At 38.3% G+C, this 27,873-nt stretch overlaps 1 protein-coding gene across 4 annotated transcripts in view; it reads right to left on the bottom strand.

Moving 5' to 3' along the window:
• PPP2R3A (protein phosphatase 2 regulatory subunit B''alpha) overlaps window positions 1-27,873 on the bottom strand; it is a 210,972-nt gene that overhangs the window by 98,561 nt on the left and 84,538 nt on the right. For all 4 annotated transcript variants that reach the window (XM_036850212.1, XM_036850210.1, XM_036850211.1 and 1 more), the window contains 2 exons: window positions 24,240-24,343; window positions 18,193-18,295 (listed from right to left, as the gene is read on the bottom strand). In XM_036850212.1, the coding sequence (XP_036706107.1) occupies window positions 18,193-18,295; window positions 24,240-24,343 (207 nt within the window). The remainder of the gene's footprint in view (window positions 1-18,192; window positions 18,296-24,239; window positions 24,344-27,873) is intronic.

Genomic DNA, 27,873 nt, shown 5'->3' with positions numbered 1-27,873 from the left:
GCCAGACTCATCAAGAAAAAGAGGGAGAGGACTCAAATCAATAAAATTAGAAATGAAATAGGAGAAGTTACAATGGACACTGCAGAAATACAAAGCATTATTAAGAGACTACTACAAGCAACTCTATGCCAGTAAAATGCACAACCTGGAAGAAATGGACAAATTCTTAGAAAGGTATAACCTTCCCAGACTGAACCAGGAAGAAATAGAAAATATGAACAGACTAATCACAAGTAATGAAATTGAAACTGTGATTAAAAATCTTCCAACAAACAAAAGTCCAGGACCAGATGGCTTCACAGGTGAATTCTACCAAACATTTAGAGAAGAGCTAACACCCATCCTACTCAAACTCTTCCAAACAACTGCAGAGGAAGGAACACTGCCAAACTCATCCTACGAGGCCACCATCACCCTGATACCAAAACCAGACAAAGATACGACAAAAAAAGAAAATTACAGACCAATATCACTGATGAATATAGATGCAAAAATCCTCAACAAAATACTAGCAAACAGAATCCAACAACACATTAAAAGGATCATACACCATGATCAAGTGGGATTTATCCCAGGGATGCAAGGATTCTTCAATATACACCAATCAGTCAATGTGATACATCACATGAACAAATTGAAGAATAAAAACCATATGATCATCTTAATAGATCCAGAAAAAGCTTTTGACAAAATTCAACACCCATTTATGATAAAAACTCTCCAGAAAGTGGGCATAAGAGGGAACCTACCTCAACATAATAAAGGCCATATATGACAAACTCACAGCAAACATCATTCTCAATGGTGAAAAACTGAAAGCATTTCCTCTAAGATCAGGAACAAGACAAGGATGTCCACTCTCACCACTATTATTTAACCTAGTTTTGGAAGTCCTAGCCATGGCAATCAGAGAATTAAAAGAAATAAAAGGAATACAAACTGGGAAAGAAAAAGTAAAACTGTCACTGTTTTACATGATAGTAAAACTATCATGCTGATGATATGCAACTATACATAGATAATCCTAAAGATGCCACCAGAAAACTACTAGAACTAATCAATGAATTTCGTAAAGTTTCAGGATACAAAATGAATGCACAGAAATCTCTTGCATTCCTATACACTAACAATGAAAGATCAGAAAGAGAAATTAAGGAAACAGTCCCATTCACTATTGCAACAAAAAGAATAAAATACCTAGGAATGAACCTCCCTATGGAGGTAAAAAACCTGTACTCAGAAAACTATAAGACACGGATGAAAGAAATCAAAGATGATAAGACAGATGGAGAGATATACCATGTTCCTGGATTGGAAGAATCAATATTGTGAAAATGATTATACTACCCAAAGCAATCTACAGATTCAATGCACTCCCTATCAAATTACCAATGACATTTTTTACAGAACTAGAACAAAAAATCTTAAAATTTGTATGGAGACACAAAAAACCCCGAATAGCCAAAGCTATCTTGAGGGCAAAAAACGGAGCTGGAGGAATCAGACTCCCCGGCTTCAGACTATACTACAAAGCTACAGTAATCAAGACAATATGGTACTGGCACAAAAACAGAAATATAGATCAATGGAACAGCATAGAAAGCCCAGAGATAAACCCATGCACCTATGGTCAACTAATGTATGACAAAGGAGGCAAGGATACCTTGCCTTGGAGAAAAGACAGTCTCTTCAATAAGTGGTGCTGGGAAAACTGGATAGCTACATGTAAAAGAATGAAATTAGAACACTCCCTAACACCATACACAAAAAGAAACTCAAAATGGGTTAAAGACCTAAATGTAAGACTGGACACCATAAAACGCTTAGAGGAAAACATAGGAAGAACAATCTGACATAAAACACAGTCAGATTCTTTTTGACCCACCTCGTAGAGTAATGGAAATAAAAACAAAAATCAATAAATGGGACCTAATGAAACCTAAAAGCTTTTGCACAGCAAAGGAAACTGTAAACAAGATGAAAAGACAACCCTGAGAATGAGAGAAAATATTTGCAAACGAATCAACAGACAAAGGATCAATCTCCAAAATTTACAAGTAGCTCATGCAGCTCAATATTTAAAAAACAAACAACCCAATTCAAAAATGGGCAGAAGACCTAAATAGACATTTCTCCAAACAAAACATACAGATGGCCAAGAGGCACATGAAAAGCTGCTCAACATTACTAATTATTAGAGAAATGCAAATCCAAACTACACTGCGGTTATCACCTCACACCAGTTAGAATGGGCATCATCAGAAAATCTACAAACAACAAATGCTGGAGAGGGTGTGGAGAAAAGGGAACCCTCTTGCACTGTTGGTGGAATGTAAATTGATACAGCCACTGTGGAACACAGTATAGAGGTGCCTTAAAAAACTAAAAATAGGGCTTCCCTGGTGGCGCAGTGGTTGAGAATCTGCCTGCCAATGCAGGGGACATGGGTTCGAGCCCTGGTCTGGGAGGATCCCACATGCTGCGGAGCAACTAGGCCTGTGAGCCACAACTACTGAGCCTGCACGTCTGGAGCCTGTGCTCCGCAACAAGAGAGCCCGTGATAGTGAGAGGCCCCCACTTGCCGCAACTAGAGAAAGCCCTTGCACAGAAATGAAGACCCAACACAGCCAAAAATAAATAAATAAATAAATAAAATAAATGAGTTTCTTTAAAAAAAACAAAATAACTAAAAATAGAGCTACCATATGACCCAGCAATCCCACTACTGGGCATATACCCAGAGAAAACCATAATTCAAAAAGGTACATGCACCCCAGTGTTCACTGCAGCACTATATACAATAGCCAGGTCATGGAAGCAACGCAAATGCCCATCGGCAGACGAAAGGATAAAGAAGATGTGGTACATATATACAGTGGAATATTACTCAGCCATAAAAAGGAACGAAACTGGGTCATTTGTAGAGATGTGGATGGACCTAGAGACTGTCATACAGAGTGAAGTAAGTCAGAAAGAGAAAAACAAATATTGTATATTAATGCATTTTTGTGAAATCTAGAAAAATGGTACAGTTGAACCGGTCTGCAAGGCAGAAATAGAGACACAGATGTAGAGAACAGACATATGGACACCAAGGGGGGAAAGCGTGGGGGTGGGTGAGTGGGATGAATTGGGAGATTGGGATTGACATATATACAGTAATATGTATAAAATAGATAACTAATAAGAACCTGCTATATAAAAATAATTTAAAAATTCAAAAAAAAAATACAATAGGAAGTAAAAAAATAAATAACTACAGCTTTAGCAGAATCCCATAAATTTTGATATGTTGTATTTTCATTTTCATTCATTTCAAAATACTTCCTAATTTTCCTTTTGATTTCTTCTTCTCTGACCCATAGGTTACTTAGTTATAAAATATTCAGGAATTTTTCACAGATCTGTTATTATTTCTAATTTAATTCCATTATGGCCAGAGAACATATTTTGTGAGCTGAGTATCTAAAATTTGTTGAGATTTGTTCTATGGCCCAGAATATGGTCTATTTTGGTAAATATTCTGTGTACATGTTAAAGGAATGTGTATTCTGTATGACAAAGGTATGTGTGAACCCACACCTTCTTACTTAGATTCCTAATACCCTTTCTGGTTTACAATATAAAGTAGAAAAGATAACATGTGGGGAAAAATATAATAAAATATATCAAGATTTCAGAGAAAAAAATAAAGGAATGTGTATTCTGCTGTTGTTGGGTGAAATGTAATACAAATGTCAATTAGGTCAGGTTGGTTGATAGTCTTGTTTAAGTGTTCTATATCCTTATTGATTTTTTCTCTACTTGTTCTATTCATTATTCACAGCAGTACGTGGAAATCTACAACTATAATTGTGCATTTATCCTTGCAGTTCTATCGGATATTGATTCATGCATTTTGAAGGTCTGTTATTAGGTGTATAAACATTTAGAATTGTTATATCCTCTTGATAAATTGATCCCTTTATCATTCCCTAGCAACATTATTTTCTCTAAAAACTACTTTGTCTGACATTAATATAGCCACCCTGCCTTTTCTTTTCTTTTTGTGGCAAAAAAAATACATAAGAGGGCTTCCCTGGTGGCGCAGTGGTTGAGAATCTGCCTGCCAATGCAGGGGACACGGGTTTGAGCCCTGGTCTGGGATGATCCCACATGCCGCGGGGCAACTGGGCCCGTGAGCCACAACTACTGAGCTTGCGCATCTGGAGCCTGTGCTCCGCAACAAGAGAGGCCACGACAGTGAGGGGCCCGCGCACTGCGATGAAGAGTGGCCCCCGCTTGCTGCAACTAGAGAAAGCCCTCGCACAGAAATGAAGACCCAACACAGCCAAAAATAAAAAAAAAATTTTAAAAATACATAAGATTCATCCTCCCAACAATTTCCAAGCATACAGTACAATACTGTCAACCACTTGCACATTGTTGGGCAACAGATCTCCAGATTCCCCCCACTCCCCACCCACTCAATCCCGGATGACTAAAACTCTACACTCATCACACAATGAATCCTTACCTCACCCTCCCTCAGCCACTGGCACCCACCAGTCTTCTTTCTATCTGTATGAATTTGACTTTAGATACCTCATATAAGTGGAGTCATGCAGTATACATCTTTGTGTGACTGGCTTATTTTCCTTAGCATAATGTTCTCAATGTTTATCTATGTTGCTGCATGTGACAGAATTTCCCTTTTTAAAAAAGGTGAACAATATTCCATTCCATGTATATACCACATTTTCTTTATCCATTCATCCACTGATGGACATTTATGTTACTTCCACCTCTTGGCTATTGTGAATAATGCTGCTATCAACGTGGGTGTACAAATATCTCTTTGAGATTCTGTTTTCAATTCTTTTGGATGTACACCCAGGAGTAGTATTGCTGATCATATGGAACTTCCATATTACTTTCCATAGTGGCTGTACCATTTTACATTCCTACCAGTATTCCAATTTCTCCACATCATTACCAACACTTAAAAAAAAAAAAAAAAGTAACCATCCTAATGGGTGTGAGGTGGTATCTCACTGTGGTTTTGCTTTGCATTCCCCTGCTTATTTAATGATGTTGAACATCTTTTCATATGCTCATTAGACATTTTATCTTTAGAGGAAATATCTACTCAAGTCCTTTGCCCATTTTAAATTCAGGTTGTTTGTTGTTGTTGTTATTGAGTCACAGGAGTTCTTTATATAGTCTGGATATAGTAACCTCATCAGATATGTTTGCAAATATTTTTCCATTCTGTAGGTTGCCTTTCACTGTGCTGTTTCTTTGCTGTGAAGGCTTAAAGTTTGATATAATCCCATTTGTCTATTTTTGCTTTTGTTGCCTGTGCTTTTGGTGTCATATCCATAAAATCATTGTCAAATCTAATATCGTGAAGTTTCCCTTATGTCTTCTTCTAGGAGTTTTATAGTTTCAGTTCTTATGTTTAGGTCTTTAATCCATTTTGAGTTAATTTTTCTATATGGTGTAAGATACGTTCTAACTTCTTTCCTTTGCATGTGGATATCCAGTTTTCCCAGTTCCATTTGTTGGGGACTGTTGTTTCCCCATTATTATTCTTGGCACCCATGTTGAAGATCATTTGACCATATAAGCAAGAATTTATTTCTGGGTTCTCTATTCTGTTCCATTGGTCTGTATATCTGTGTTTATGCCAGTACCATCCTGTTTTGATTGCTGTATCTTTGTAATATGTTTTGAAGTCATAAAGTGTGAGACTTCCAGCTTTGTTTCCCTTTCTCAGGATTGTTTTGGTTATTCCAAGTCCTAAAAATTCCATATGAATTTTAGAATTGTTTTTTCTATTTCTGCAAAAAATACCATTGGTATTTTTAAACAACTTTATTGAGGTGTAACTGATATACAGAAACTGCACCTATTTAATATACACAAAATTTGATGAGTTTGGACACATGCATACACCTAGGAAACCATCAGTGTAATCAAGGTAATAGACATATACTTCATCTCCAACACTTTCCCTGTGCTGTTTCTTTGTTTGTTTCTTTTGTTTGTTTTTTGGTAAGAATACTTAACATGAGATCTACCTTCTAACAAAATTTTAAGTGCACAATACAGTATTGTTAATGATAGGTGCTATGTTGTATAGCAGATCTCTAGAACTTACTTCTCTTGGATAACTGAAACTTTATATCCAATGAACAACATCTCCATGATTCCACTTATATGAGGTATCTAAAATAGTCAAACTCAGAGAAGCAGAGAACAGAAATGGTAGTTGCCAGGGAATGGGGGAATGGGACCATTGGGATTTTGATAGAGATTGCATCAATCTATAGATTGGTTTGGCTAGTATGGGTATTTAAAAATAGTAAGTCTTTCAATCCATGAACATGGAATGTCTTTCCATTTATTTGTAAGACTTTTTTTTTTTTTAAACAGGGGAAAAATTAAACAAAAGTTAAATGTGTATACATGGGAGAGACCCAGGAAAACTGAGTAACTAGCCAAAATGGCCAAAGCCCTTACCTTAAATACCATCTTCAGCTAAAGACACAAGTGGATGTTGGGAGTAGTGGTTTGGGACTTCAAAGAGGAGGAAGGCAATTCACATGAAGATGGAAAAGCAAATGTTTGATAAACAAATGTTCGCTGGGCTACACAGAGACAATAGGACACAGAGTGGACTCTGATTTCTAGGCCCTGCCCAGTTTCCCCCACCATACTTAGCCCATATTCTTTGCAGAGATCTCTGCTGATAGCTCTGTTCCAGGAACAGGCCCTCTATCTAAATTCTTTGAGGCAAATAGGGAGAAGGTCAAAGTTTTTTCCTGAGTCTTTTGGGCTTTGATTGTTTTCAGCCTGAAATAATCTACATGCCAAAGAGACATTTTGGGTTGGCAAATTTTGCTCTCCTACATGGGCTTCAGTGAGGAAGTCAAAATATGAATGGGCTACCTCACAAAAATAATTCTCACAGACTTGGAGGCTGGGGTCAAGGGCAGCTGAGATCTGGTGGCCTGCAGGAGAGCTAAGGGCTACTGCAATGAGGGAATTCCTGGGGACCTCATCCTTACTCCGCATCAGATAAAGCCTGGGACATTTGGTTATTAACAACGTAAGGGAGTAATATTATGAAGAAGCTTGCTTTAGTGGTCTCTCTGGCCCCTCCTGGCCCCTTCTGACTGAGTTCAGAGCCCTTGAAGTGCCTAAAAAACCCCCCAAGCCCCACCCCCAGGAAAATCTCTGCTGGGGTCTGCTTTCTTCCTGGAGATCCACGAGGAGAGAGGTCTGGGTATATAGGTGAGATCCTCCAAACAGTGCATGTGGATGGAAAAGAGAAGGTGTTAAAGGGCTCAGCTGTGGGAGTTCCAACATTTAGAAGTCAGGAGGATGAGGAGGGACCTTTCGGCTTTTGCCAAATTGTTTCTTTCTTAAGTTCTTAGTGGTAACATTTCTGGCTAAAGGGTGGGAACAATATGGCTGTAAGAATGTATGAGTCAATTTCTGGGCAACTTCACCATCACTGGATATAAACATTCAACTTTTTTGGGGGGTTCTTTTAGAATGTGTAAATTGTCATCTTCAGACTGCTTTCATTTACATTTCTTTGGTATCTAGTGAGAATTAACATTTTCCCACTGTTTGTCTACTATGTCCCTTATGGGATTGGTCCTGTATTTTACTTATTTATCGTTTGGAATATAGATATTTATTTTACAAATTTGAATAAATTATTTTTTTCATTTAATTTTTTATTGAAGTATAGTTGATTTACAATATTATGTTAGTTTCAAGTGTACAGCATAGTGATTCAGTATTTTTGCAGATTATATTACACTATAGGTTATTACAAGATAATGGCTATAATTCTCTGTGCTATACAGTATATCCTTGCTACTTATTTTATACATATATACTTTTTCAGATTGTTTTCCATTATAGGTTATTAGAAGATACTGAATATAGTTCCCTGTGCTATATAGTAGGTCCTTGTTGTGTATCTATTTTATATAGTGTACATCTGTTAACCCCAAGGTCCTAATTTATCCTCCCCCCCACCCCCACCTCCTTTCCCCCTTTGGTAACCATAAGTTTGTTTTCTATGTCCATGAGTCTGTTTCTGTTTTGTAAATAAGTTCATTTGTATCATTTTTTTAGACTCCACATATAAGTGATAGCATATGATATTTGTCTTTGTCTGATTTACTTCATTTAGTGTGATAGTCTCTAGGTCCATCTACGTTGCTGCAAATGGCATTATTTCGTTCTTTTTATGGCTGAGAAATATTCCATTATATACATCTTCTTTATCCATTCATCTATTGATGGACATTTAGGTTGCTTCCATGTCTTGGCTATTGTAAATAGTGCTGCTATGAACACTGGGGTGCATTTATCTTTTCAAGTTAGGGTTTTCGTCTTGTCTGGATACGTGCCCAGGAGTGGGATTGCTGGATCATATGGTAGCTCTATTTTTAGTTTTTTAAGGAACCTCTATACTGTGTTCCACAGTGGCTGCACCAATCTACATTCCCACCAACAGTGTAGGAGGGTTCCCTTTTCTCCACACCCTCTCCAGCGTTTGTTATTTGTAGACTTTTTGATAATAGCCATTCTGACTGGTGTGAGGTGATACCTCACTGTAGTTTTGATTTGCATTTCTGTAACAGCTTTCTTTTGATTAATATTAGCATGGTATATATATTTCCCTCCTTTTACTTTTAACCTATTTGTCTCTTTATATTTCTTTCAGGCAACATACTATATTTGGGTCTTGGTTTTTTGTCTAATCTTTGCTTTTGGGGGTATTCACACCACTTACATGTAATGCGACTACTGATATGGTTAGGTTTAAATCTATCATCTTGCTATCTGTCCCATCCATTTTTTGTTCCTTTTTTTTTCTTCCTTTTCTTCCTCCTTTTGTGTTAACTGAGTGTTCTTTATGATTCTTTCATTTTATTTCCTTTTTTGGCTTATTAGCTATAACTCTTATTTTAGAGGTGCATCAGAGGTTACAGCATACATCTTTAATTTACTACAATCTACTTTCAAGAGATGTTATACAACTTCATGGATTATATGCAAACCATAACAATATACCTCCATTTCTCTTCTCCCAGTCTTTATGCTATTGTTGTCAAATTGTACTTAAACATATGTTAGAAACACCATAATGCATTGTTGATAGTTTCATTTAAAGAGTTACTTTTCTTCTAAAGAGATGTGAATAATAAAATATCACATACATGTAGTTACCACTTCTGGAGTTCATTCCTTTGTGTAGATTTGCATTTCCATCTGGTATTACTTTCTTCCTTGCCTAAACAACTTTTAAAACAAACAAACAAATAAAAACAAACAAACAAAACACATCTCTTGTAGTGCATTTCTGCTGCTGATGAATTCTTTGAGCTTTTCTATGTCCAAAAAAATCTTTAATTCACCTTCATTTTTGAATGGTATTTTCACTGTGTATAGTATTCAAGGTTGATAGTTCTTTTCTTTCAGTACTTTAAAGATGTTGCTCCTCTGTCTTCTGGCTTGGACTTTTCCAACACGAAATCCGCTGTCATCTTCATCTTTGTTCCACTCTATGAAATGTGACTATTTTCTCTGGCTACTTTTCAAAGTTTCTTTTTATTACTGGTTTTGAGCCACTTTATTATGATGTGCCCTAGTATAGTTTTGTTTTTCTTGTGCTTTGGGCTTATTGAGCATCTTAGTTTCGTGGGTTTATAGTTTTTACCAAGTACAGAAAATTCTGGGCCATTATCTCTTCAAATAATTTTCTGTCCCCCTGGAATGCAATTTCAGCACTAACTATGCAGAGTTAGTGCAGATTTCACAGGTTAAGGGCACAGTCCCCCACAAGACTCCTCTGACTTCAGACACCAGCCATAACTCTGGGGTTCCCAGGCTACCCATACTTCTGACTAACTGGCCATGAATTTGGGGGTTTCCATTATCCCCTGAGGTTCAACAACTTGCCCAAATGACCCACAGAACTGGGGACAGTAATATATTATGATTACTATTCTATTATAAAGGATACAAATGAGGACCAGCCAAATAAGAGATGCACGGGGCAAGGTCTGGGAAGGTCTAAAATGTGGAGCTTCTGTGTCCTCAAGACATGTCACCCTCCTAGCACATTACTGTGTATCATTAACCAGGGGGAGCTCAATTGTGCTTCAGTGTCCAGAGTTTTTAATTGGGTTTCATTATGTAGACACGATTGATTGAATCACAGGCCACAAGACTGAATTCAATCTCCAGGCTCCCTGCCTCTTTGGAGGTCAGGCTGATATCACCTAGCTGGAAGTCTCAACCTCTAATCACATGGTCGGCCTTTCTGGCATGGGAAGCCCTCATCCTGGAACTATATAGGGGCCCACAATGAGTCACCTCATTAATATAAACTCAGGCATGGTCCCAGGAGCCCACCATGAAAAACAAAGACACTCATCATTCGGGAAATTCCGAGGCTTTAGAAGTTCTGTCCTAGGAACCTGAGACTAAGACCTGACAAATTCTTTATTTAACAACATCCTCTCTTCCATTTATAAGTATGTTAAGTTGCTTGAAGTTAGGCCCCACAGCTCACTGATGCTCTTTTCATTTTTCTTTCTTTTTTTATGTCTCCATGTCTCATTTTGGATAGTTTCTATTCTATGTCAAGTTCACTAGTCATTTAATTTGCAATGTTTAATCTGCTGTTAATCTAATCTGGTATATTTTTCACCCCAGACACCTTAGTTTTCATCTCTACAAGTTCAGCTTGGGTCTTTAAAAAAGTATTCAGTTTTTGATTTTTGTTTTAATATACTTATCTGCTAATTTTAACATCTGTGCCAGTTCTGAGTCAGTTTCAATTGATTGATTTTTCTCCTAATCATCAATTGTATTCTTGTTTCTTTGCATGCCTGATGTTGCCAGCCATTCTGAATTTTACCTTTTTGAGTGCTGGATATTTTTATATTCTTATATTCTCAAGTTCTGAATAGAATAAATATTTTATGTTCTGGGATGCTGTTAAGTTACTTTGAAAAACCCTTTCATCCTTCTAGATCTTGCTTTTCAGATCTGTTAGACAGGACTGAGTGCTATCTAATTTAGGGCTAATTATTCCCCACTACTGAGGCAAGACTCCTATGACTACTCTACCTAAAGTGCCATGTATTATGAAGTTTTCCAGTCTGGCTGGTAGAGACAGATATTATTCTTGGTTGGCCCTGTGTGACTTATGGGTACTGTTCCCTCTAATTTGGGGTAGCTCTTTCTTCAGCTTTGGTTACTTTCCTCACATATATCTGCTGATCAGTACCTCTGCTGAATACCCATGGAGGAGTTCTGAAGCTCTCTGGAGTTTTCTCTCTGTGCATTTCTTTCCTCTTTGGTGCTCTGTTCCAAGAATTCTAACTACTTTGGTCCTTCTAGATTCTCAGCTCTGTCTCCTAAACTCAGGGAGTTCGCTGAACTCTGCCTAGGGTCCCCATCAACACACTGTGGCTTGGAAACTCTCTCAAGGCAATCATAAGGATCACTTTGTTTGTTTACTGTTTCTCAGGAATCGCTATCTTTTGTTGCCAGATGTCTGGCACCTTGAAAACCATTATTTTGTATTTCTTGCCTGACGTTTTTTGTTGTTTCGGGTGAGACGGCAAATCCAGTCCCAGTTACTCCATTTTGGTCAGAAATGGAAGTTCTGTTCATTGTATATGTTAATTTTATTTCCTACTATTTTACTGAATTATTTTATTGTTTTGAGTTTTATCACTGATTCTCTTGGGTTTCCAGGTTTACTGTCACGTCATCTATGAATACTTTACTTCTTCAACCATTCTTATGCCTCTAATTGTTTTCTCTTGTACAATATAATTACTCTAGTACAATGCTGAACAGTAATGGATATTGTGACATCCTTGCCCTGTCTCTGATCTTAATGGAAATGCCTCTAATGTTTTTCTATATTGGCTTTAGCACTAGGTATATATATTATAATCATGTTAAGAAAGCATCTCAAATACTTACTTTCTTGAGCATTTTTTAATGAATGGGTGTTAAATTTTGTCCAAAGTTATTTCAGCATCTATTGAGACAATCATAATTTTTTTCTTAGATACAACATGTGATATTAAAAAAGATCCTAATATTGAAGCAATCTTGAATTCCTGGAATAAATCCCACCAGGTTGTATGCATCTGTTTAATATTTTATTTATTACTTTTTATTATTAATCATGAATTATCTTCATTTGCAATTTTCTTTTTTGTACTGTCTGTACTTGGTTTATGTATCAGTTGTTTCATAGAAGGAGCTATGGAGTTTTCCTTCCTTTTCAATTCTCTGGAATAATTTATTAAGCATTAGGACTATCTGGTCTTTGAGGGTTTTGTAGAATTCCCTTGTGAAACTACCTGGGCCTGGTGCTTTTTGTGGGGTAGTTCCTTAATAAAGATCTCTACTTCTTCTAAGGAAATTACTTTGTTAAGCTTTCTAAATAAAATGGGGTCGGGCTTCCCTGGTGGCGCAGTGGTTGAGAGTCTGCCTGCCAATGCAGGGGACATGGGTTCAAGCCCTGGTCCGGGAGGAGCCCACATGCCACGGAGCAGCTGGGCCCGTGCGTCACAACTACTGAGCCTGTGCTCTACAGCCCATGAGCCACAACTGCTAAGCCAATGCACCACAACTACTGAAGCCCGTGCACCTAGAGCCCGTGGTCCACGACAGGAGAGGCCACCGCAATGAGGAGCCCTAACGCTGCAGCGAGGAGCGGCCCCCACTCGCCGCAACTGGAGAAGGCCCGTGCGCAGCAACGAGGACCCAACACAGCCAAAAATAAATAAATAAAATAAATAAATAAATAAATAAAATGGGGTCAATTTTGGTCAGATGTATTTTCCTAGGAAATTTTCCATTTCAGCTAGGTTTTCAAATTTATTTCCAAATAAATTTGAGGCCTGCAAAATAGTCTTTTATGACTTTTAAAAAATTTCTTCTGTTCCTCCTTGTCATTTCTTATTTTGTCCATTAGTTCTTTCTCCTTTTTCTTGATGAAATTAGTTAATTGGTGGTCTATTTTGTTAATGTTCTCCCCATACCAAGATTTCAACTTACTGAAAGTGCTACTGTTTTTAAAATTCTCTATCTCTTTAGTTTCTGATAATTATTGGGGGTGGGTGATGGGTACATGGGGGTTCAGTAGATCACTCTGCCTGCATTTGTATATGCTCAAAATTCTCCATAATAAAAATAAGAGAAATTACATATACACATGGTATAAAATCAAGGAGTATATAAGAACTTATGATGGAAAGAACCATTCTACCAACCTACCCCATCCATGCACCTTTAGCCCCACTTCTTTTGAATCATTTATATCTTTATTTCTTTTGCTGCTTACCTCTATAATTAAACATAAAATTTAATTATTATTTAAGTATAATTAAATACTATGTTACAATTACTTTTTTTTAAATAGGCATCACTTTTTAAAATTAATTTATTTTTAAAAATTTATTTATTTTTGGCTGTGTTGGGTCTTCACTGCTGCACTCAGGCTTTCTCTAGTTGCGGAGAGCAGGGGTTACTCTTCATTGCAGTGTGCGGGTGTCTCATTGCGGTAGCTTCTCTTGTTGCAGAGCACAGGCTCTAGGCGTGTGGGCTTCAGTGGTTGTGGCATGCAGGCTCAGTAGTTGTGGCTCACGGGCTCTAGACCACAGGCTCAGTAGTTGTGGCACATGGGCTTAGGTACTCCGCAGCATGTGGGATCTTCCCAGACCAGGGCTCAAGCCCGTGTCCCCTGCGTTGGCAGGTGGGTTCTCAACCACTGCACCACCAGTGAAGTCCCTACAATTACTTTTCTTTGTAGTTCTATCAACTTTAGACAATATCTATTATTCTTTGCTAGGGAAGATGAGGATTTAGCTCATTTAAACTGTCCCACTTTACTCCCCTTACCCAATATTTGAGGTTATGATTTTTAGTTCTTGTATTGGTTATCTTTGTAAACTGTAAATAATCTATTTATACATTTAATTTTCACCCCATTCATCTTAGTGCCTTAATTTCCTTTTACAAAGGATGATGATTATAGCACCCTTACCCTTATTTTCTCTTCTCCCTCTTTTTCTCCTTCACATTTTGTTGGCAATATTTTGACTTTTACATTGTTCAGGCTGTTTAAATACTGTTCTGCAACCATAATAAAATTTTCTACAGTTAATCCATAGGGTGACTTTAGGTGTTATACATTAAAATATTTTATGACATTTTGACTATATAAATACTGTTGAATGCTAAGTTAAGTAGCATATAAGGAATGCATTTCATTTCTTATTGGTCCAACATCATGTCCCTTGGGGGCATTCAAAGGAGAATGTTCCAGGCATTGAGGTTAGATGAACTTCCTTTTCTTACCCTCCATCAGTTGTTTATAATCATGTCACATTTCAGTTTGCTCTGTGTTTATACATGACTGTCTTACAGTTTTTTCATTTTTCAAGGAGTTTCTAATTGCTTTTCTTTAGCTTGTTGATACACAATGTTGCATCTTCATCATACTCTCCAGTTTCCCTGTTCTCACATGTAACAACTATCCTCTTCTACCTCCCTTTCCAGAGAAATCCTCCACCTTCTCTATTCTGGACTGGCTGTTCTTCAGTTGCCAACCTGGGACTTAATTTCACTGCTTCTCTGGATTGAATCCACTGTTTCCTGGATCTCATGCATTTCTCCTTTTTGGTTTACTTAATTTGCTGTAGAATATATTCCAGTAACTCTCTAAGAAAACAGGAGATAAACTTTCTGAGTTTTTAAATGTCTTTATTCTAACCTCATATCCGATTGATAACTTGGCAGGATGTAGAAATCTGAATTCATATCCATTTCCCCAGAGTTGCCAATGAGAATCTAATACCACCCCGATTCTTATTCTTATTAAGGTGACCTGGTTTTTCTCTCTGGGGGATTCCAGTGGTTTTCTAAAATTTCAAGAGGACTTGTTTATGTATGTCTTTTTTTTATTCATTGTGTTTGGCACTCAGAGGCTCCTTTCAACCAGAAGATTTATATTCTGTATATTCTGGTTCTGTGGGCAGTGACTGGAGGCAACATGAGAGGCTGGGATGGGAGGGTCACATTCTGTTTTTGATCAGATGATGGTTACACAGGCATGTTGTATTTCCCCAAGAAAGGAAACAGGAATCCCAAGGAATCCCACTGGGTTCCTGCTCTCTGGACCCATCCTATCACTCCAGTCTTTCCAATTCTCTCCATCCTGTATTATTTCCTTGATGACTCTATATTATTTCTTTGACGATTTCCTTCTCTCCGTTTTTTCCCTTCTTTCTTCCTCAGATTCCAGTTAGTTAGATGTTGAAATTCTTGAATTGGTCCTTTATGTCTTCTCTTCTGTCTCTCTCTTTCTCCCCCATCTGTGAGTCTGTGTGTGCCAGAGATATCCTTAACTTTAGTTTCCAGGCCTTATGTTGAAATTTAAAATTTTGGCACTTACATTTTAAAATTCAAACAGCTCTTTCTTGTGTCAGCATCTATTCTTGTTTTATATAATCTCCCTGAATATAGTAATTATTTTTTAAAAATGCCTTTTTAGAACAGTTTTAGCCTTACAGAAAAATTGAGAAGACAGTATAAAGTTCCCATATATCTGCACCCAGGTCCCTAATTATTAACATCTTACATTAGCATTTGCTATAATTAATAAGCCAATATTGATACATTATTATTACTATTATTCAAGGACATACTTAATTCACATTCCCTTAGTTGTTACCTAATGTATTTTTTTCTGTTCTAGGATCTCATATTACATTTAGCTGTTGTGCCTCCTTACGCTCCTTCCGGCTAAGACAGTTTTTCAGACTTCCCTTCTGTCTGACGATCTTGACAGTTTTGATGAATACTGGCCAGACACTATCTAGGATGTTCCTCTACTGGAATTTGTCTTAACATGCTCTATTGTTTGTTTTGTTAATTTGTCAGGCTGCACTTTACATTTGGGAACCAGGTAAGGAGTCAACTGGTCAACTGCTCTGTACACCAGCCTTCAATGATTCCCCATTTCTAATACTTCTCATCAGCTCTGCCAACTCCGAGTTTACAGCCTCTCTGGGATCCTAATGAGCAGAGTGGAAAAGAGTAGCTCACTTCTCCACTGCAGCCCATACACAGCCCCTCGTTCCGGGCTGTGGTCTCCTTAGCCTGCTTCTGCTTTCTATCTTCAAGGAATATTACGTATCTTGTATACTGATTTTTTCCCTCCTCTGTTCCTCTGTGCCATTCTATTAACTTTCATGGGTTTATTCCTTTTAAATATCTATATTTTAACTGGAGGGGTTTGGAAAAGAATGGGAGGAGAATGTATCACTCTGTCATCTTTTACCAGAAGACTCCATATGTCCACTTCTTACATGAAAATAAAACTTCTCCTTACATTTAAGGGAAGGAAGTAAAAATGTCCACTAACTCATAATTTTGTTGTTTGTTCATAATTCTCTTGGTACAGCTTAATTTATATTCCTGTCAAAGCTTTTATTAAAGCTTCTGATAAAACTCAGTCAAGGTAGGTCCCCATAGGAAAAAGAATTCACCCATATGAACCTTTCACGAAGCAATTATGTGTAGAGTCGTGGGGAGGTTAAGGGAACAAACAAGGGAGTGGAAGGCACCAGGGATGAGCAACAGAAAGCTATTGTTACAATCCCTAGGGCCAAAGGGACAAGGGGAGGGACAGAGCTACAGGAGCCCAGTAGGCACTACAACTGTGGAGAAGCGGCCATCCAGCAGAAGCTGTATTATAGAGAAATACAGTTACTGTGCTGAAGCAAAGAGTTGGGAAGAAATGCTAACTTCTTTCTTTTCTGCCCTCCCACCTCCTGGCGGTGCTATCCATCTGCCAGACCCAACCAGAAGCTATTAGGGGAAGGGGGCCAAAAAGATGCAGTTTGTAAGAGACAGAGCACGGCTGCGAATGGATTGAGCTGGTGAGGGTGAGGCGTAGCTGGAGAACTTTCACAAAACATAAATAGGAACACATAATATTGGATATTATGTATGACGATCTTGATTAAATGTAAGAAACTATTAACAGTCCTCATTCCCATGAACACTTTTTAAAGGGGAACAAAAACATGTAGCAGATGAGTCTAAGGATAATCAAGGCTATCATGCAAATTAAGACAAGCTCAAAAACGCTGCACACAAAATAAATTATAACCAAACTTCATTTTCTGAACATGTAAAACTGTTCCAACAACTAGAAATCTATGTCATACAGTGTTAGAAGTCAGGATAGTGGTTCCCCTAGGGCAGCAGTGACTGGGAGGGAGCATGAAGAGCTTTGGGGGGTACTGGTAATTTTTGGTTATTCATCTGGGTGCTAGTTACACAGATGTGCTCACATTGTGAAAATTAATTGATGCACTGTGATTAGTGTGTCTTTTTGTGTATGTATGTTGCAATTCAACAAAAATCTATTAAAAAAAAATGATGGTAGCCACGAATACAACTTAAAAAAACCTGCACTACGTTAATGCATCTTTCTGCCCTTCTTTAGGTATCCTAACTAACAGTAAACAAGGATTTACTAGAACAACTAAAAAAATGATGTGCATTCAACAGAAATGAAAGGCAGGTCTCAGCTTCAAGTAACTTGTGAACTACTTAGAAAAATGTAATATTTAAATATGAAATTAAGAATATTAACAAGCAATGTATCAGGCTATGAAGAATGCTATAATAAAAACAGATCCAGTATTGGCATGCAATTGATTCTCATCAGAAGGCCTGGATATAAATATTCCCCAAGTGGGCTCTTTCTGTTGGAGATCTCTTTCTCTTTAACCTTAACAGAGGTCTACTCGACTAGGCCAATCGCCTAGTTTCAGAAGGTGCTTCTATGACTGCTGTGGGTGGGCAAGAGGAGAGGCTGAGTAAGGCCTCTCTCTTCTGCTTCAGTGGGAGTAGCCCTGTTTTATCTGTTTCATACTATTATCTGTTTATACTATTATCAGTGTTAATTTTCTCTAAACAAAAGGATTTTGCTGCTGAAACAAGCTTGGAAACAACTCGTCTAGAAATCTGACCTCTAAATTTGTATATCTCAGTTGACATATCTCACAGTTGAAAAAATTTTAAAAGCCTCTGAAACTCTAAAAATAAAACCCATTTTTAAAAGGAAATGAAAATTACCTGAAGTAAAGGAATAAAATCATCCTGTTCTAGATAGCTGCAGCTGGGCTTTGCAAGAAGACAAATAAACTTAGAGGCATCATCATGATGGTTACTCAGCAACCTAGAAAAGAAACAATTGCTTAGGAAGACTGGCTACTATGAACAATGACTACAACATCAATAGTTGGTAATTTCAGTCTGATCTGAAGGCCGTTTAGATCAAGAATCAAGTGCTCTCTTTTCAGTGACTAAAAAAAAGGAAAATTTTCCATGCTCTTGATTTTGTCGAAGGGCCATCTTAATAAAAGCTCAACAACAAGACGGTACATTATTTTTGTAGAATGCTTCTGAGACCACAGAGTCAACTGAACTAATGCATGTAAAAATACACTTGAAGGAGAATGTCTGTTCAGGTTAGCTCAGGGCATCTGGAACCAGAACTCCAGAGCTGCCCACTGGGAGGGAACACATCTGATGGACCACTACATACCATATAAGACATGAACTTCTGCTTGTCCAGGTTGGCAGACATATTCAGGACTAACCTGATAGGGGGCTTTTGAAATTAGACTTTGAAGGACCAGACTTAAGAAGAAAATGAAGGCCCTATTAAATCTTCAAGTTCTAAGAATTCCTCACATCCAATTAATTGCTCGACATTTCCATCTGGATGCTATACTCTGACAGCAAAGTCAAAATAGCGAAAACCAAATTTAAAATCTTCCTCTCTAAGTCATAGATGTCTATTTTTATTAATGGTGGTACCACTCCAAGTTATCTGGGCTTGAAAATTTGAAGTCATTTTAAACTTATTTCTCTTCCTTATTCTCCACATCCAATTAGTTTCCAACCTTTCTTGCTTTTCTTCCTTAATCATTTATTGAATGCTAATTGTGTGCCAGATACTGTGTCTGGCCTTGTGAATACTTGAAATACAAAGAAAATAAGACATGGTTTTGTGCCCTGTAAGGAGCTTACAGTCTAGTGAAAGAGCTACACCAATAAGATTATATGCCTGTATAATCTTATTACAGAAGTAATAAACTCAGGGTGTCATGGAAAGACACAGGAGGACCAGTGAAATTCCCTGAAGAGTTGTGAAGTAGGAAAGTGGGCTGTTGCAGATCAAGAGGGTTGCATGTACAAAGACCTGGTGTGAGACTGCACAGATTATTTGAGCAGCTGCAAGCACTGGGGTGGTAAGGGAAGGGGACATGAGCATGTAAGATTGGACCCTGGAGGCCCTTTTATGTTAGGTCAAGAAGCCTGGACTTTCGCCTACTCGCAGAAGAATTTTAACTTGGACTGTCACATGATCAGATGTGTTTTTCATAAATATCAAGCAGAAATCTTTCCAAGGGCCTGAGCATGGCTACTGGCAGTGGGAGACAAAGAGAAAGGGGCAAATATGGTTCAAGTGAAAGGAAATGGTAGTTGATAGGTGTGGAGGGGTAAAAGGGGGGAAGTCCATGATGACTCCCAGGTTTCTATCTTAGACCACTAGGTGCTTGGAATTTGGGATGGGAATACTAGAGTCCTGAGGAATATTTCCTCAAAAAATTTTAGACAACCATTCCTTCCTTCCTATTTCTGTTTTACCGTCAACTCCAGGGTCTTATTACTTCATGCTGAGACTTTTAGAAGGGAAGAGGGTCATAACAGGCTTCAGTGTCCATCCAACCTCACATCATGGACAATTCATCATTCTAAAACATTCTCTGATTATATAATTCCCTTTTCCAAAAATGTTCAACAGTTTTCTACCACTTATATGAGTAAGTCTAGATGTCTAAGTTGGGCATTTAAGGCCCTCTTTAATTAGGCTAGAGTCTGCCTATCTCACCACTTTGCTAAATGAAACGTCCACTCCGGGCAGCTGGCCTGACCCACTCTTCTCTGAGCGTGCTGTGTGCATTCTTGCCTCGGTGCCATTTCTCATGCTGTTTTACTCTCCTAGAATACCACCTCTCCCAACTTTGCTATCTGAACGCTGGCTATTCTTTAAGGTCCAGCTAATAAACTACCTCTTTCAAAAAGCCTTCTCTGACAACTAAATTCCTTACTGATCTTTGTACTATTTAATTTGTATGTATTACCATGAACTTTCTTTCATTTCTCTGGCACCTAAAGGGCAGGCAAAGTTATAGCTCTTTTTTTCCCTTAGCACTAGACATAGTGACTTTCACATTGAAGATTCTCAAAAAATGTTTGTGATCTAACAGATATACCCTTAACTGACTTCATTTGTGATTATTAAAGCCATAGAATGATCTTTATATTTATTTTCCTTATCATTCTTCAGCATGCTCAGGACCCCCAAAGTTAAATAAATATACATTTCAGAAAAAGATTAGTGAAATAGGTGTTGATGGGAATCACCTCTTAGGATAAGAAAATGGGTGGGATGATCACAACAAAAAGGCAGTGAGGTATAGCACCACCAAGTACAAACTGCACAGACGTGACAGATGAGAGATTCTCTAAGAGGGAAAAGTCAAATCAGGTAGGGCCTTTTGCTATCAGAAGCATGAATCAGAGAGAAAAGGTGAATTCTGATTCTCAGCCAATGCTAGTGGCTGGTGAACTCTATAAGGCAGGAGAAAAAGAGATTTAAAAAAGTCGTGAAAGCTGGAGAAAGAAGGTAAACATAGCTGTTCTAAACTATCTTCCAGAGCTCTTAGGACGAAATATTGTTTTGTTAGTGGACAAATGACACTTTGACATGAAAAGGTAAGAGGAAGTAAAGCATAAAAAAGCTGGGACAATATTACTGACTCAGTGTAAGAGGAGCTCTGTCACAAAGCTAGTAAACTGGGAACTCAAAAAGAAAAGCTGTGGAGCAATGCCTTTCCCCTAAAAATGTCTTGACTGTAAGAGAAACAGATGTCAAAGTACAGATATGAAATGGGCAGCAGAGCAGGGAAGGGAAGGGGAGCAGAGGCAGGGGAACAAGAGCCTGTTAAGGTGTTCATGCTCAAACCACTCAGAGGAGGGCTCAGAAGCTTCCACCCCATAAACACTGGGACAGGAGGCAAACTATTTCCCGTTTTGCTGTTAACTTTTGTATTTGACTTTCCCCCCAAGATTATATAGAGCCTATTATTGGAGCAAGTCAGCATGTGTATGTATATGCCAATATGTTTTAATTCTGTGTCATTATCTGCCAGTTGTTTTTTTTTAATTTTTAAAAATTTATTTTTTGGCTGCGCGCGGGCTTTCTCTAGTTGCGGTGAGCGGGGGCTACTCTTCGTTGTGGTGTGCAGGCTTCTCCTTGCGGTGGCTTTTCTTGTTGTAGAGTATGGGCTCTAGGCACGTGGGCCTCCGTAGTTGTGTCACGCGGGCCCTAGAGCGCACGGGCTTCAGTAGTTGTGGCGCACGGGCTTAGTTGCTCTGTGGCATGTGGGATTTTCTCGGACCAGGGATCGAACCCGTGTCCCCTGCACTGGCAGGTGGATTCTTAACCACTGCACCACCAGGGAAGTCCTGCCAGTTATTTTTTTGTACTTGAAAGTTTTATATACTATACTTGGACCCAAGTCACTTTATGCAAAGGGTACAGTTTGTAAAAAATTATAAAAATAAACACATGTCTTCTTTAAGGTCAGTGTGGTAATTCAAACCATCCTGCTTAGTTGCTTTGTCTCCCAAAATAGCCATACTTGGGTCTCCTTTAAAGCACCCTGGTTTTTAAAAGGCATTTTAAGTGCTGAGAAAGGAGCTCCCACTAGAGGGCGCTCCAGTCGTCACAGTATCTGGCCAGAAAATAAAGCTTTGATACAGAGACATCACAGGTTTCTGTTCATAGAATTTTTTTTTAAATTTTTTAATGAAAAAAGACAGGGACAGTTGCTCATGCTGTATAACTTCATAAGCAGTTTCCTGTAGTAACTGAAAATGAAGACTTGTGCTTCAAGTCTTTTTTTGCCTTTTGCCTTTGCAGAAATAATCTCTTTTCCTTAGAGATAAAATGAAAATGATTCATCTCAATAAAGGAATACAGCTGTTCGGGTGCTGCTGCTCTGTCCACCAACAGAAATGTCCACCCTATCCCGGTGACATGAAGTCTAAGACAAAAAAACTGGCTGTTACTTTCCTTAATATTATGCAGTTAACTGCCGATAAACAAGTTGATTACTAGCTTTTCTTTGATAGTCAGCCTCAGGCTCACAAACATACGGTCCTAGCATATTCAAAATAACTTAGAATGTAAGTAGTTATAGTTCTTCTCTCTGGCCCTAATTTTTTATAGAATGAACTACTTCCCCCACCCCCCCTGCTTTTTAATCTCCCAGCTTCTTCAACACTTTCTCTGAAATAATCATAACTCACTTCTTGCTGCTTTCCCAGATTGTTAGATGGCTTTTGCCAACAATGCTGAACTAAATGGCTGAAGATACCCAGGACAACAGCTGTGTAACATCCCTATTCTTTCTATCCCTTGTTCACACTCCACCTGAGGCATTTTTCAGGGCCTGGCACCTACCAGGGGGAGAGGAGCTAGCTCAATAAAAGCTAGAACATCTACACATTTCAACATCTTCAATTCTGCTACTGTTATACACTGATTTCTAATAACAACAATAATAATTAATAATAGACAAGCAGACCACACAGCTGGAGTCCTGGCTTTACTGGTGGGGAAAGGAGAGGGAATCCAAGCTGACCCCCCTATTGTTCAGGCCCTTGGCTCTATTTTCTTCCCTCAGGTTCTAGGGTGCCAGAGACAGCCAGAATGGCAAATGCCAATTCTTTTACTGGTTTACTCCTAATTAGTGCTTTTTTGCTAATTCTAGACCCCAAGGAATTCTTCTACTTTTATGACTGCACACACAAAAAAATTTTTTTAAGGTATTTATCTAGCTGTTTCCTATTTGCTATAGGAGAGGTGGAATGGTGACCATGGCCCTGACTTTGGAGGGTCATCCTGCTGGTATATAAGGAGTGGTTCTAGTCCTAGGGCCATTCTAGTCCTTGGTATTTGAACAACTTAGAACTATTCCCTGTAACAAAATGACTAAAATTCACCTGGAAAACATGAAGCATTTATAACTTTTAGCTTTGATGTCGTTCTTTAAAAGAAGTCCATTAACTGGTAGTCTTATATCCCCTGATCACTTTAGTTCTATTGTAATGAAAGAAGAACTTGGTGAACTCAACTTGCTGCTAGATTTTTCAAAATAAGAATACAGTTATTAATCACCTATTATGTTCTCAAGCATTATATTACTAAGGGCTTTGAGGTGGCATGAAAGAATCAGAAGAATCTGTAAGCTGAATTTTGCTGCTATTATATGTTGATTTTAAATAATGATGATGATGATAGTGACATCAGGTGAACAGCATTTCCTGATAGTTCATCAGGAAGGGTATCTAGCCCAGAAAAGGTGAGAAGAGCATATTTAAAGAAGGCTAAGGCTGATCAGTTAAAAGAGGTAGAAGGGGCATGCTATAACAGTCTCTTAAATTGATAAATATATCAAGAAATAATTTCTAAAGAAGAAAGAAGGGAGAAAAAAATAAAAGAGAGAAGAAAGTTGGATTTGAATTCAAGAAAACTTGTCAGGATGTTAAAATCCAGGAGTATCTTGATAGATGTACTATTCCTTTGTTCCTTAACTGGAGCTTTCAAAAAGTAATAACTAAAATCTACTAGAATTCAGCTATTTTTAAGAAATCAACTACATACAATTCTAAATTTGATCACATGAGAATGGAAGCATGTGACATGTGTGGTTTGCTCCCCTTAAAGGAGCATTTATGTCACTGCTGCAAGAGTCAAATCCTAAGACTCAAATTGTTAACAAGTGAAACTAAGAAACTACCAAACAGTTATTAAAGAAGTATTTCTGAAGATCTGTTTTACCGATTAGAGACATGTAAGATAAAGGCTTAGGGAAAGAATTTGTGTGTGGGCATAAAAAATTGTGAATCATTGAATTTTACTTGTTGAAACAAAGGATAAGGGGAAAATTAATAAATGAGTAAAATAAGTGACTTTTATAAAGCATGTCATGAGGACTGGACAATTCCTTGCCCAGCCCCAGAGTAACTGCTCTCATACTTACTTTCTCCACATGGCAATGAATGACTGTGCTGACACAAATCCTGTCCTCTCTCCCCCTGCAGCCCTGAACATGGGGGTTTTCCAATAAAGAGGACAGCCACAGACCTGCAAATAAAGCACAAATACAGTGTAAGCCAAGGGGCAGTGAAGAGATGACGTGGCCAAAGAAAGGGCCTTTGTGGCTTTTACCCTTCATGCCACAGTGGACAGAAGGGCCCTTGGAGGAGCAAAACTGGGGCAGAGGCAGATACATCAGCTGGGGTAGATTCAGCAAGACAGAGGGGAAACAAAGTAAGAAGATGACATGTTTAATGAAGAAAATGAAAATCCATTTGCCTTTTCTTCAAGTGCATTTATAGTGATGTTTCTTTCCCCTAACCTGAAAAAGCAACCAGTCTCCCTCCCTTCCTACCACTCTTACATCATATATTTTCTACCTTTGGAAAAAAAAAAGAAGTGACTGAACGTCATGGTTGTGTATGCCCTTCCTTCCTATGGCAGGAAAATACAGCCACCTTTATTGCTCACTCACTTGGTGTCAATACACTCTATCACCTCTCTCCCTCTCTCTCCTTTGCTTATTGTGTTATTAAGCCCCAGGTGCAAAAAGAACCAGAAAAGCCTGGACTGTTCAAGAAAACAGCTATAAATCTATTTAAATGGATACAATTCAGGTGAAAGCTGAAAGGCAAAAATTAAAATGCTATTATTTATTTAGAAGATACCACAAACGACTACATATTATAAAAGTCTTAGAAAGAACTAAAATACAGTACCCTAAAAGATAATGATTTTTTTCTCCTCAATAAAAAAGCTCTTCCAATTAAGAAAAATTATTCTTATACTCTTACAAGAGACAGTCTGTACCAAATTAACGTGCTTTTTTTCTAGAGGGAAAATTCTTCCAAGTAATAATAATATCTAAATATTAGCGGAGAAATAGTCTCTAAATGATCCCAATTTTGTATATACACATAAAATGTATTCCCAAATCTGAAGCTCTTCAAAGAGTCACATCTTGTCATTGGATAAAGATATTCTTATTATTCATATTAGATATAGGATCTGTTGAGCCTTATTCTACAAAGGGAAGCTTCCCCTCTGACAGATGACTGGATGTGAACCCACATCAGGTTGAAGTGAAGCTGCTCCTGATGTGAGGCCTCAGTGCATGGGGGATCCCCACAGAAGCCTGCATAGTACCTCATCTGAGATCAGTTATGCTGAGAGAATGCCCAGGGCTGCTGGGTTCATGTCAGAGATGAGGATGTGGATGGTGAGATTCAGGCCAAGGGAGGTAAGTACAGGGCAGAAATAAGAGATTGCTTCTGCCAGGGCCACTAAAGCATGTTCTGCAAGCAGGATGGAATTTAAGATTTCTTAAGTCCCAAGGTCAAATACCTCCACTGAGGTCAAGAATGAGGGAAAGGTGTTGCTTAGCAAACAAATGGATTTTGTTTATTGTATAAATTATGACTGCCAAGGTACAAAGCTTACAATTAACATACTTTGGGTGGTAACTGTCAAATCCACTTTCCCCAATCCCAATCCTTCCTTTCATGCAGAATGGTGGTTTGCCAAGAAAATGCTCTTAAATATGACAGGCTGTTGGTAACTGCTGGGAAAGTTGAAAGAATAGCCTGTATTATGGAGGTGGGGGGTGCAGAGCCACAAAAAGGGAGAAAATACAAGGAGAGACTGGAACTGGCTTGCCAAGGTGCTTGAAGCTCCCACCACTAGAGTCACTACAGATTTCTCAGAATTGGAAGGGATCACGAATCTTCTAGTTCATCCTTGGGAAGTGGTCACCAGCTCAGCGAAACACTTCCAGGGACTGTGCACTTACTATCTCCCGTGGGGCTACTTCCACTATTAAAAACTTTCATTTCCTTGGATTACGGTCTTTTATTCAGAAGACTCCGGTTAAAATGTGTACATGTCAGCTCATAAAGAGTAGTAAATCACTGGGCTTAACATTTACAAATTTTTTATGACCCAAAGGCAGAATCCTAAGAGATAAGGTACAGAATAGATATGTTTTGAAGTAGATGGGAAAGGGCTGACCTGTTTTTCTTGTAGTGGGTCACTCTGAGCAGCCAAGGGTTGGGCAACATGAGGGTATCGGGCCCTTGGAGAAAATGACAAAAGAAAAAACTGGAAGGGCAGTGGATGGCAAGGGCTGCAGACATTACACTTTGACCATTTTAAAAAAATGTATGGCTGGCCTGCATCTGCTTAAGAACAAAGGATTAAGATAAAGGGAGTGAGCGAATAGCCAAAGCAATCTTGAGAAAGAAAAATGGAGCTTGAGGAATCAGACTCCCTGACTTCAGACTATACTACAAAGCTACAGTAATCAAGACAGTACGGTACTGGCACAAAAACAGAAACATAGATCAACGGAACAGGATAGAAAGCCCAGAGATAAACCCACACACATATGGTCACCTTATTTTTGATAAAGGAGGCAAGAATATACAATGGAGAAAAGACAGCCTCTTCAATAAGTGGTGCTGGGAAAACTGGAAAACTACATGTAAAAGAATGAAATTAGAACACTCCCTAACACCATACACAAAAATAAACTCAAAATGGATTAAAGACCTAAATGTAAGGCCAGACACTATCAAACTCTTAGAGGAAAGCATAGGCAGAACACTCTATGACATAAATCACAGCAAGATCCTTTTTGACCCACCTCCTAGAGAAATGGAAATAAAAACAAAAATAAACAAATGGGACGTAATGAAACTTAAAAGCTTTTGCACAGCAAAGGAAACCATGAACAAGACGAAAAGACAACCCTCAGAATGGGAGAAAGTATTTGCAAATGAAGCAACTGACAAAGGATTAATCTCCAAAATTTACAAGCAACTCATGCAGCTCAGTATCAAAAAAAACAAACAACCCAATTCAAAAATGGGCAGAAGACCTAAACAGACATTTCTCCGAAGATATACAGATGGCCAAAAAACACATGAAAGGATGCTCAACATCACTAATCATTAGAGAAATGCAAATCAAAGCTACAGTGAGGTATCCCCTCACACTAGTCAGAATGGCCATCATCAAAAAAATCTACAAACGGTAAATGCTGGAGAGGGTGTTGTTGGTGGGAATGTATATTGATACAGCCAATAGGGAGAATAGTATGGAGGTTCCTTAAAAAACTAAAAATAGAACTACCATACGACCCAGCAATCCCACTACTGGGCATATACCCTGAGAAAACCATAATTCAAAAACAGTCATGTACCACAATGTTCACTGCAGCTCTATTTACAATAGCCAGGACATGGAAGCAACCTAAGTGTCCATCAACGGATGAATGGATAAAGAAGATGTGGCACATATATACAATGGAATATTACTCAGCCATAAAAGGAAACGAAATTGAGTCATTTGTAGTGAGGTGGATGGACCTAGAGTCTGTCATACAGAGTGAAGTAAGTCAGAAAGAGAAAAACAAATACCGTATGTTAACACATATATATGGAGTCTAAAAAAAAAGTTGTTCTGAAGAACCTAGGGACAGGACAGGAATAAAGATGCAGACATAGAGAATGGACTTGAGGACACGGGAACGGGGGAAGGGTAAGCTGGGATGAAGTGAGAGAGTGGCATTGACATATATA

Source organism: Balaenoptera musculus, chromosome 4 (assembly GCF_009873245.2).
Source record: "Balaenoptera musculus isolate JJ_BM4_2016_0621 chromosome 4, mBalMus1.pri.v3, whole genome shotgun sequence".
In the NCBI taxonomy this organism is placed as follows: domain Eukaryota; kingdom Metazoa; phylum Chordata; class Mammalia; order Artiodactyla; family Balaenopteridae; genus Balaenoptera; species Balaenoptera musculus.
The sequence above is the reverse complement of the archived record's forward strand: the minus strand, read 5'-3'. Positions and strand labels throughout refer to the sequence as shown.